This window comes from Carassius gibelio, chromosome A18 (genome assembly GCF_023724105.1).
Source record: "Carassius gibelio isolate Cgi1373 ecotype wild population from Czech Republic chromosome A18, carGib1.2-hapl.c, whole genome shotgun sequence".
Classification (NCBI taxonomy): Eukaryota; Metazoa; Chordata; class Actinopteri; order Cypriniformes; family Cyprinidae; genus Carassius; species Carassius gibelio.
The window spans coordinates 8,042,692-8,054,711 of record NC_068388.1 but is presented as its reverse complement, the minus strand read 5'-3'; the positions used below and the strand labels follow the sequence as shown (position 1 = coordinate 8,054,711).

The 12,020-nt window shown below is 36.2% G+C and overlaps 1 protein-coding gene across 1 annotated transcript in view; it reads right to left on the bottom strand.

Moving 5' to 3' along the window:
- The window catches only part of LOC127934719 (inositol 1,4,5-trisphosphate receptor type 2), a 70,740-nt gene that overhangs the window by 17,026 nt on the left and 41,694 nt on the right, over positions 1-12,020 (bottom strand). Inside the window, exons 38-46 of the mRNA XM_052532285.1 lie at positions 6,956-7,058; positions 6,665-6,852; positions 6,405-6,585; positions 4,410-4,654; positions 4,065-4,265; positions 3,529-3,639; positions 3,189-3,284; positions 2,907-3,023; positions 35-145 (exon numbers count right to left, since the gene is read on the bottom strand). Coding sequence (XP_052388245.1) covers positions 35-145; positions 2,907-3,023; positions 3,189-3,284; positions 3,529-3,639; positions 4,065-4,265; positions 4,410-4,654; positions 6,405-6,585; positions 6,665-6,852; positions 6,956-7,058 — 1,353 coding nt within the window. The remainder of the gene's footprint in view (positions 1-34; positions 146-2,906; positions 3,024-3,188; positions 3,285-3,528; positions 3,640-4,064; positions 4,266-4,409; positions 4,655-6,404; positions 6,586-6,664; positions 6,853-6,955; positions 7,059-12,020) is intronic.

Sequence of the window (12,020 nt, the reverse complement as noted above, 5' to 3'; positions counted from 1 at the left end):
ATGGAAATCTTCATGAACTCTTAAACTCTCATACCTCTATCTGAGCGGTGTGGTTGGCATAGTACAGAAGCGCTGCCTCTCCTTCGCTGGTAGGGTCTGGGCCAGGTTTCAAACTCTGCTGGAGGTCTTTTCTGTGGCGTGCCAACTGATCATCAAAAACACTTCAGTCATCATGACAGATTCAACAGATTCAGAAACAGCAGCTTATTATAAAGTTATTATACTCTCAGTAGTTGATTTGTCTACTAAAATTAAATTAGACAATTCTTGGGCAGATTTTTGCTCAAAACCATGAACATTTGCTCCACACTTTCATTTACTAACACCGTGTGATGAAAATGACAAAGATGGAAATTTAATTTCTGGAATAAAATGGCCTATTATTTCATCTTGCTAAGTCTAATTTCATAGCTAGCATTTTATGTATGCTGAATACACAGATAAAAAAATATCCCTTTAAATAATGTCACTATCCAACTAAATGAGAAGTTTAGTTTTAGACAGATAAAAAAAAAAAATTCAAACTGAATACAAAAAAAAAATTGATATTTTTTTAATGCAAGACTAAAACAATATAATATAATTGGAAATTATGCACTATAAAAAACTTTCAAAACTTTGAAAAAACTATGCTCTTCATAGACACTGTTGTCTACTTGGGAAACAAGTACACTAACTTTTGATAAAATATTATTATCTAATACAATGCAGAATTGTTTGTTGTGGTGGAAATGATGCTACAATTGTCTGACAGTCATAATTTGTTTCAAAATATATAGATATAAATTACAGATACTGTATAAGACATAAAATCGATATTAATTATTTTAACAAATGAAATGGTCATATTTTGATAAGATCACCATATCTTCTAAAATGCAGTAACTAAACTTTATAATGGATTTTCATTGTTTAATATTGGCTATTAAAGTATGGCCCTGGAACAATGGTATGACACTAAAATAAACACATCTATACAGTTGAAAGGTAGCAAAAATAAACAGAGGCAGTTTTAACGTTAACGTCATGTAATAAAACGAAATAGCTATAAACGAATTAATATTGCTAAACGGTCAACCTCTGAGACATTAAAGTGTTTGAAGTTGCAGGAACACCCATAAATCTATTAGTGACACATTGGTGACTCGGCTAACACAAATCACATTAGCAATTTAACACTTTCATAATGCCAATGCGACCCCTAGATGAGTCAATTCATAAGAGGTCAGGACTGATCAATCTGATTACTTCAAAATCGAAAAATTTTAAGAGCTACCCACGCAGAGGAACTCTGATGTTTATCTCAATGACTGAAAACCCGCAGCGATGTGGCCAAGATGCATTAGTGAGTCAACAGCATCCAGAGACAACCTAATCAAAAACAGCGCTCTGAAAATCATTTCCAACAGATGACGGGATCAAAGGGAAACAGACGATCAATGATGCTCTGCAAGATCCAAGCAATTTGTTTAAGTAAAGAACCATCTCCTTAAAAATACGGCAATTTATACATAAGAAGGCTGCTTAGTCCATTGAATCAAACTAGTTACTTATCTATTAAGCAACCAGTCTGAAAGGGAGGCGGATACTCTGTAACCTCCAAAAAGGACACATCCTTGAGGCTAACAAGTAATCATTCCACGCCCTCAGTGTCCCTTCATCACATAATGGCCTTAAAGTGGTGAACGGGAGCGAGGGATTTACATGCTTGTTTTCTCACAGGCTGAAGGAACACAAAAGATGTGCACCACTTGAGCACAAAGGTCCTTTTTTTTCCCTTATTGACGGCTAAGCCACATTTGCTCCAAAAATGTTCATAGTGTCCTTTTCATTTCAGATCAGAGCTAAAATCAGGAATCTGTTTATAAGAGCTAGAAGAGAGCAAGGCATGCAATACTTGCACCAAAAATTGTCATTTTACTTTGTCATGTACCGAGTAAACACAGGAGGATCTTGTATTTGGCAGTTGTTTTTTTAGCACTGGAGCTAACACAGTCTACTGCAACCATGTCAACAGTGACGAGCAAATAAAAAAATTTAATAATTAAACCACAAATGGAAAAAAGGATATTGGAATGTTCTTTGCGAAAAACACTTACAGTATCATCATTCAGTTTGACGTACTGAGGGCCAAAGTAAATTCATACACACTTCTACAGGAAAATCTAAGAATGTTAAAGTTACTAAGGACTTATTCCTTTCTCTGTCTGATGTCCTTAGGCCCTGCTTGTTTTCTACAAGTGAGAAACTACACAGGAATATGAGACTGACAAACATCGTGAAGATGGTCCAACTAAAGACCATCTAGCCATAGGCAAATGTTTCTCAAACAAGTATCCATATGAAACAGCCAGAGGGTCCGAGTAAAAGTCCTGAATTTTGAACAAAAATCTCAATGAAAACTATGGCAAGAGTTGGCCATGAGATATATTATTCCTGCATAGCTAACAGTGAGAGAACTGTGCACATTCGCACTTGGTTCTTCCTTTCAGTCATCTTTGTGAGAGAGTTTGGAAAAACACTGATAGACGAACACCTGAAGTTATGTCATTATGAAAGCAGCCAGTTAGACAGAAATAAACTGTCTAGCAGATGGCTGAGCTTGTCAAGAAAGAGTGTGGAAGTGAAAGTGAAGACTGAACTGAGAAATGCACAGCTGTCTTGAGGATTTCCTCACAGGAGACCTTACCCCTTCAGAAGGAATGTACAGTTCTTTAATAAACTGAATTATTATATTAAAGGTGCAATAGGTGATTGTCTTCAGAAATTTTTTTTGTTATGCTGGTTGAAAGTCTCTTCACATTCTGATAGCCATCATTTAATTATGTGGTCTAAATTAATTTATCTGTATTAATATATTCTGTGGAAGGCGCAGGACCAAGAAATGTTCAATGTTTCAAATTTACCTGATGTGCCAGGATGTAAATGTTGTGGCCAACATCTTTAGGTCTGATCTGATCTGATGTCTCTTGATCAATCTCACTCTCTTCTTCTTGAACGTAAGCCTCCTTGATCACGTCGACCTATTGATATGACACCAGAAGATCACTTTAATTTAATTATGGCACAGAACAGGCACATTTTGGCTGATAACAGATGATCTAAACTATATTCATTAGCTACACAACAGTTATTTGAGGTACAGTGCCAATTTACCAACTTTACAACACTACTATTGATTAGCTCACCAGTTCATTGGGTCTCATCTTGTACAGGATCTTTTCTGCATTCTCGCTGTCATGACGACTCTCCATGATGGCCAGAAGAAGTTTGGATGCATTGTTCTGATTTTTCATTGCAAAGAAAAGAGCTTTTATTTACTTATTTTTAAATAAAATTAATGTGAAGTTAAGAATATTCATATATTCTCCTCCTGGAGGTAAATGTGCAGATGTTTTTACATGCCAAATCAAAAATCTGAAACGCTTCCGAACATTTTGTTATCTGTAAAATCATATTATACACCAATTGCTTTTTTTTTTTTTTTTTTTATAAAAAACTACACGAGTGAGTGCAGCAAACAAGTACCTTCAGCTCCAGCACAAGGTCAAGTCGGTTTTTCCCCAGCGGATCAATTGGATTCACAATGAGAGCGATGATAATGTCAATGCCGTTTGACTCATGTCTGGCTATGCATGACTGTAGAGGAGGAAATACAAAATCTATTATCCCAAACTAAGTCTTAGCTATGTAGAAAAGACTGGTTTTTGCATAATCATTAATAAAGCTAGAAATTAGTTCAGATATCATACCAAATCTAAAAACAATTTCCATGTTGAAACCGATTTGTTCCCTTTTTCCAATGAGGCTGACATTTCAATACCTGGTTCTCATGGCCTGGTTATAAATTATATATGTATTCCACTTATTTGCCAAGGCAACATTTCTAATCATATGACTCATGTTAGCTAGTTAGTTCTTGGTTATTACATCCCTTAACTCATCATTACCTCATATTAAAGTATTAGTACATGATTATTCCCGTACTAGTGTTACCCTTGGATTCATTGTTCCATGTGGAAAAAGATTTGTTCCCATTTTCCAAGAGGATAAGATTCCAATACCTGGTTTTCGTGACAAGGACCCTGGCAGTACTCTGTGATGGTCTCTAGTGTCTGTTTGACCAGGTCCACATTCCTCTCATTTATGTAGAGCCCCAGCAGTCCCAGACCTCCTGTTGTACTGCCACAGATGCAGTCGAGAAACTGCAGCGTCTCGCACACCAGGTTATAATTGGTTTTGTTGTTCTGATCTCGCAGGAAGTTCTGTATACAAGAGAACAGAAAGATCTGGACTAACAACACAAGTCAAGTCCTCAGTGGCAGTGTTTGGTATCTCTATTCAGACCGACTCGGTGACAGACTTGATCTGCACAGCAAAACTGGACCAGTAAAAATGATTTGCATTACCTGCAAGTCCCTGTTATGATTCTCACAGAGCAGCTGAAGGAAGCGTAGGATGGGTTTCATGATGATGATGGCCTGGCTCATCTGGGTCTCATCCACCAACTCCTCCATCCCGTCCATTCCCGATCCCATCGGCTCCATTTCGGGGTCCACTTCCCGGCGTAAGGTGCTGTAGGCTTTGGAGGTGACAGAGGAGGCATCTTTAAGCTGACCCCGTATGTCTCCTCTGAGCTGCAACGAGTCTTGAACTTCAAAGACAAGCGAAAATAAATAGAGTTATTTGTAGTTCTTACAGGATCAGTGTTATTTTAGCATTATTTACATACTATTAAAATAGTACTTTCTTAACATTTTGAATTAGCTTTTATATTGTCAGCTCAATTTAAGTTTCTTTTAGTAATTTTATGATGTCATTTCATATCTTTTATAGCGGTTTTATATCTTTTTATTTAGCTTTAATGTAATTTGTTTTCCAGTTTTAGTTTTAGTCATTTTATTACTTCTGTCTGGAGTGCAAACTAATGTTTATGAGCATTTGCAGCAAATTATTGAAAATTCTCTTTTTCAAATGATCATGTGTTGTGCACAGCACCGTTTGATGTAGCGAATTTGAAATCCTTTTTCACTCAGTGAGAAATGAAAAAAAAAAAAGCTTAAAAATACACTGCTTAACAGCAGGCCTTTGATAAGGTGCCAGGGACCCCTCACATGACACAGCAGTTGAAATAGGGACAGATACTATTCATATGCCTGATTGTTCCTTCATTTACGCTGCCTCAGGCCAGAGCTGCCCTCACATGAACAGCTATGCATTAAGGCACACTTGTTTGTGATAAATGGGCTATTCAGGAGATCAGTGACATACTTCAAGTTCAGACACAGCATTAGAGAGTCTGGGTCGTTTTTTTAAGCAGAACACTGCAATTAGGACACGTCTCTATTTTCAGCGAGACTGAAAGAGTGATTTCTAAAAGTTTATTTTTAGGCTTTAAGAAATCACACCTGGTTTGTGGTCTTTTGAGGCCTTCCTTTGTTGGAGATACATTTCCAACAAAGCACCAGAGTCAGTCAAAACACCATCATTTTATTTTCCAGTTTTTTCATTTGTAGTCTAGAAAGAACATGATGTGTAAATGTAATATCTTAACACAGTCCACAAAATGTAGTTGCCATATTTATTATTAATATTATATCTCCAGTTCAGATAATACCAAACATGTTTCCAAGGTAACTTTTCAATATCATTCAGATCATTTATCAACCATGTGTTGAAACACACACACACACACACACACACACTTCACATAGAGCAGCAGTTACTACACAGAGCCGTCATTAACTGAAAAGATGCGCAAATAAACGCTGAAAATGAACGTGGATTTGCGCATCTTCTCAGTTAACAATGGCTTTGTATTATATATATATATATATATATATATATATATATATATATATATATATATATATATATATATAATATTATATATATATATATATATATATATATATATATATATATATATATATATATATATATATATAAAATTTTAACCGTAAAATACACCATTGCACTATTTGTTAATCTATGCTAATTTAGTAAAAATGGCATCAGAGGTTATATAGCAAAATATTTGCCATGTATAACAGCTTAAACCTATTTTGTGTGTGCGTTGTTAATTTTGATAAATAAGTCGCACCTGACTATAAGTCTCAGGACCAGCCAAACTACGAAGAAAAGTGCAACTTGTAGTCCGGAAAATACGGTATATATTATATTTAGCATTACAATAATACGATTTTTCTCATAGGAGTCTATCAAATCAATAAATAAATACCAGGCTTGATTTCCTTGTGCAAAATGTTATTGTTTATATTGCTCTTTTGATTTTAGGGTGAAATATGACCTGACATTTCTTTACAGTTTCACCATTCCATTCTGTTGGATATTCTTTTTCTCATGTTTAGACCGAGAGAACCTGCGAGAAAGCGGATGTATACCTTTTTTATTACTGACCCCGGAGTCCTCGCCCTCCTCCTCTCTCTTCCTGCAGCTGAGTTCAAACATGTTGACCGACACACTGGAGCGGATCTCTTTCTGCGCCAGCTCCATTCGATCGTAGAAGACCTTGAAGAACTTCTCCGACTTCTTCTGCTTGTGCAGCTGATTGTAGAAAGAGTTCTGCAGGGAGACATGGCAGGAAATGACATCGCCTGAAATCTTGTAGACGACCTGTCGTGAATGTGTGTCCTGTTTATACCTGGATCTGTGTATTTCCTCCTCTTAGGAGTGCAATGCCCAGTAAAATGCTCTCCTCAAAGATACGGTCGTTCTTAGTGCTGACGATGAGGTCGATGACGAGTTCGGACGCCCCCACGTTGTCCAGCGCACATTGGATGTCTGTTACACTAGTGCCTGGCTTATCAGGGTCCTGTCCTGGAGAACCACCTATACACATATGTACACACACATGAGAGGAGCAGAAGTTGGGTGAGAGGATGTTAATGGGGAGCCAACAGTGCTTCTGCTGATGGTCACTTGTAAACCGTACCTCCAGAGGAAGAACTGTTCCCGCTGCTGTACTCCAGGGCTTTGGCGTGGGGCCGCTGGTTGCCAAAGTAGTGTGTAAGGAGACTTTTCCTCAATGAGTCACCCTGAGGAAACCAGAGAGGAAGTCATCCTTAATATATGGGGTGTATCAAGTGTTTTAATTATTCAGTCATGAAAATGTTTTCAAGACAGTTCACACAGAAGGCATCATTCTATAACTTAAAGGTGCTGTAGGGAACTTTTGTAAAAATATATTTTGTACATATTTGTTAAACCTGTCATTATGTCCTGACAGTAGAATATGAGACAGATAATCTGTGAAAAAAAAATCAAGCTCCCCTGGCTCCTCCCAGTGGTCCTATTGCCATTTGCAGAAAGCCATCCGCTCCCGGTAAGAAACAACCAATCAGAGCTGCGGTCTGTAACTTTGTTTGTGTTCAAAATGTAGAAAAATTTATATAATAAGCGAGTACACCATGAATCCATTTTCCAAACCGTGTGTTTGGCTTGTCCTGAATCACTAGGGTGCACCTATAATAAGTGTTTATATTCTGAGTATTTTAGATTGCTTCGGGGATACCGCAGCGGAGTAACCCAGTACCTTTGTGATTCTTCATAGACATAAACAGAGAGAAGTAGTTCCGGCTACAATGTTCTTCCACAAGATGTAAGAAGTTCTGTTTATTAACCGCTAGAGCGTCAAAAGTTCCCTACCGCGGCTTTAACATATAACTGAAATATTAGAAATGGTTAGAAACTATGTTTTGCACATTTAAAAAACAACTTGCAGCCAGCCGCCTACTGTATATATGGTGTCTGACAAAGTACAGTTTTTGAAGAAAAAAAAAAAATTGGCATCAGTAAGATTTTCTAAAAAGTAACGTATAGTTTTATTAAGCTAGAATTCATGCAGATTCAAAAGCGACAGTTAAGACATTTATGATGAAAAATACATTTGTATTTTAAATAAATTGATTTTTTTTTCACTTTCTGTTCAAAGAATACAGAAAAACACATGACTGTTTCCACTAAAATACTGTTTTCAAGGACATTTCATTTAAGACTTAATAAACTGTAAATCCAGCTTTTCCATCACTGGAACAAATTATAAATTGTGTAATATTTTTAATATAATTTTAGATGAATGTTTTGTTATTTTAATTTTAAATGTAAACATTTCACAATATTACTGTTTTTATTGCGTTTATATTCAAATAAATGTAGTCTTGGTGAGCATAAGAGACTTCTTTCAACAATATCTAAAAAATCTAAAGAATTATTTGATATGCTATTGGGATGTATCTTTTACGAATTTATCACTGGCATTACAACCATTATATATATATATATAATATATATATATATATATATATATATATATATATATATATATATATATATATATATATATATAAAACTAACAAAAAACTTCCATTTAATATAATATATTATATATATAATACATACATACATACATACATATACACATATATACATATACACATATATACATATATATATATATATATATAATCTTTTTTTTTTTCTTAATATACAACAAACAGGCAAACAAACAAAAAAATCCAGTGCAAAGATTCATAGCGGACTGTGTGAAGTGAAGAGTACTTCATTCCCTGTCCGTTTTGATTATATTCACACATCTGAGTGTTTTCCTCCCAACTGTGTTGGATAAAAACACACAATCACATGGGAGAACTTTTACATAACTAGTATAGACTGTAGTAATTGCTGTAATTATGCCAGAAGTGTAGCGAAACCTCGGGGAGGCAGAGGGTGAGACGGCGAGTGCTGAAGGTAGAGAGCAGAAGGCTGCCTTGAGAATCTGTTTCCCAGTGGGAGAGAAACTGAACGTGTGAAAAAGACAGAGGGTGGGGGGAGAGTGGCTGGCATGAAAGAGAGAGAGAGAGACAGATTAACAGAGAGAGAGAGAGAGAGAGAGTTATGTAACACCTGGTGGTGGCTTGCTGAGAGATCACGAGGAAGACACGATAGAGGGAGCAGGATGGTACTGATCGTCTCTCCCTTCCTTTGTCTCCTGACCTAATGTTCTTTCTTGTCGTTCTCATTTTCTTGCTTTTATACTTCTGGTTATGGACAGTGCATTCACACAGTCAGCGTTTAGGACTGACAACCATATTTACCAACAGGTGTGACTCCCGATTTGGCCTGTTCATTCAACAGCTTGCAAAAACGGGTCAAACAGCATTTGTATTGAAGTAAACAGAAGTCAAGCACCTCTTGCGATGACCATTAATAATGACTGCAACTATAGTGACAGTCACTAAAAGAAATATAGAAGACGTCGGCCACTCTCAATAAATCAGAAAATCTTTTCAATAGATAATTAATGAATGAATAAAAAAAAATAAAAATGAATAATAATAATAAAAAAATAATACATTAATAAGAATAATCAAAATAAAATAACAAATAAAAATGTAAAAATAAACATTTATTTTACTATTGAAAAAATAAAATAATAAAAAAATAAAAAAATATAATAAAAAAAAAAAAAATTAATGACAATAAAAAAAAAAAAAAATTGAGGTTACCAATGATTGTTTATTTTTTGTTGTTGCAATTTTTACCTTTATTGTGATAGAATAGTATCTAGACAGTAAGTGAAATTGGGAGAAAGAGAAGGGACCATGATCGCAGCGCAATGGCTCTGTATATATGTGTGCTGCACTGACAATGTTAGTTGACTTGTAAATATTTTTACTGTAGTTTTCTTCTGAGAAAACAGGTTAAAATATTTATGATTCCGGTCTACAAATCTTGTTCATTCAAACACCACAATGATAATGTCCCTCCTGCGAACACCACCTGCAACCTACCAGCAAATAGCAAATAATAGTTTATGAATACCCTGTGGATGGCCAGGAAAGGAGTAAGGTGGTGAACAGACCCTGACATTTACTGACTTCACCCTTCCACACTGTGTCACCCAGGAAGATAATGAAACCCAGTGTGGCCATGCAGCCATGCATGCGCCGACACGAGAGTGACAAACTGCCACAGAGAGAAGACACTTTTCTCTCTCACTCTGACAAGCACGTGTTGTTGCTGTTCCCACTCTCTCAGTCAACACTCATCAGCAGTCAGCACAGACTGTGTCTGCTTCCACAGTCTGGACGAGCCGTCACACACACACACACACACACAGAGACACAGAGAGACACACAGAGACACACACACACACACACACACACACACACACACACACACACACACACACACACACACACACACACACACACACAGCAGATGAGCATTCTCTATTAAAGAAATAGTTCATCCAAAATGAAAATCCTGTCATCATTTACTTGTCCTCATGCTGGTTTCAAACCTGTATGACTTTCTTCCTTCTGCAGAACATGAACGATGATATTTTGAAGAATGCTGGTAACCAATTATTTGTTTTGGTGATCATCAACTTCCACTGCATATGGAAGATAATGAATACAGAGACATTCCTCAAAAACACTCATAAACTCAGGTGTGGAATGACATGATTTTTCCTTTTTGGGTGAAATATCACTTTAAGCTTCTGAAACCGCCATAATTAACCATATTTGTCCATATTCAGAGCCTCTTCATATCATTTCCTGCTCACTGCAATTGGACATGCTTTCCTAGAAGCTGCTCTCTTTTCTACAAAAGCAGCTGTAATGGGGGAGTTTAGTGTCTCCTGATGCTACAGTCTTTCTTGCACTTCTGCGGAGGACTTGATGGGAAGACAGAGGAGGAAAGTGAGAGATGAAGGTAGCAGTGCCAGTCTGACTCATCCGTCTGCTGCTGCATGGCATAGAGAGAAAAAAAAAACCCTGCGCAGGTGAAGTGAGGACAAAATAGAGACAGCAAGAGTGGAAAAAAAAGACAGATAGGAGATAGAGAGAGAAGGGGGGTTAGGGAAAGATGGAGGGATAGATAAAGAAGAGGGGTGGCAGAAGCAGACAGGCTAACTTTTTTTAAATGTGCACGGGCACGCCACACTGCGGCTGGACTGGCTAAGCCTGGGATGTTCCAGCAAGCTTTAAAAAAAAAAAGCCCTCCACTGCTGTCTGCGGGAACTTGAGAACTCAGGATGAAGGGATCTAAAGAATGAGAGAGAGAGACGGCAAAAGGGAGGGGTGCTTTGCACTACTGGACTCATCATGTCTGGTTCTGGCTTAGGCCTTATGGCTCACCCCTGGGTCGTATCCCCTCCCGTTACAACACATCAACACACGGGGCTTTGCTCTAAGGTTACAGCTGCCAGACTTTCTTCTCCAAGTTTTGGATGTGTTAAAACATTTAAAAGAGGAGGAAAAAAGCAGAGAAAACTAAATGAATGTATAATAATAAAATATATATATATATATAATTAGATCATAAACTATATTTTAAATAAATGCTGTTCTTTGAAAAAAAAAATTTTTTTTAAACAAACATGAACAAATATATAATGATCTCCATTAAAATATTAGGCAGCAAAACTGTTCTCAACATTGATAGTAAAAAGAGCCCAATTAGAAATATTTCTGAAGGATCATGTGGCACTGAAGACTGGATTAATGATGCTGAAAATTTTGCTTTGTCATCACAGGAATATATTGCTATTTTAAAATATATTACAGTAGAAATAGTTAATTTGACCTGTAATAATATTTCACAATATTACTGTATTTTTGATCAAATAAATGCAGCCTTGGTGAACATAAGAGATTTACATAAAAAACACAAAAAAATCATACAAGCCCAAATTTTTGAAAGCCAGTGTACTGTCAGTCCCTACATATTTACATAACTACTCTATATTATATACAACTATATATATATATATATATATATATATATAATACATTTATATACTGCTCTGTGTGTGTGCACTTAGTATAGGTTAAAAGCAGAGCACGAATTCCGAGTATGGGTCACCATACTTGGCTTTATGCATGTATGTCACTTCACTTAATATATAATAAATATAAAATAAATGATCAATAAATAATCAAAATAAATGAAGCCTTGGTACATGTAAGTATAAGAGACTTTCACAACATTTT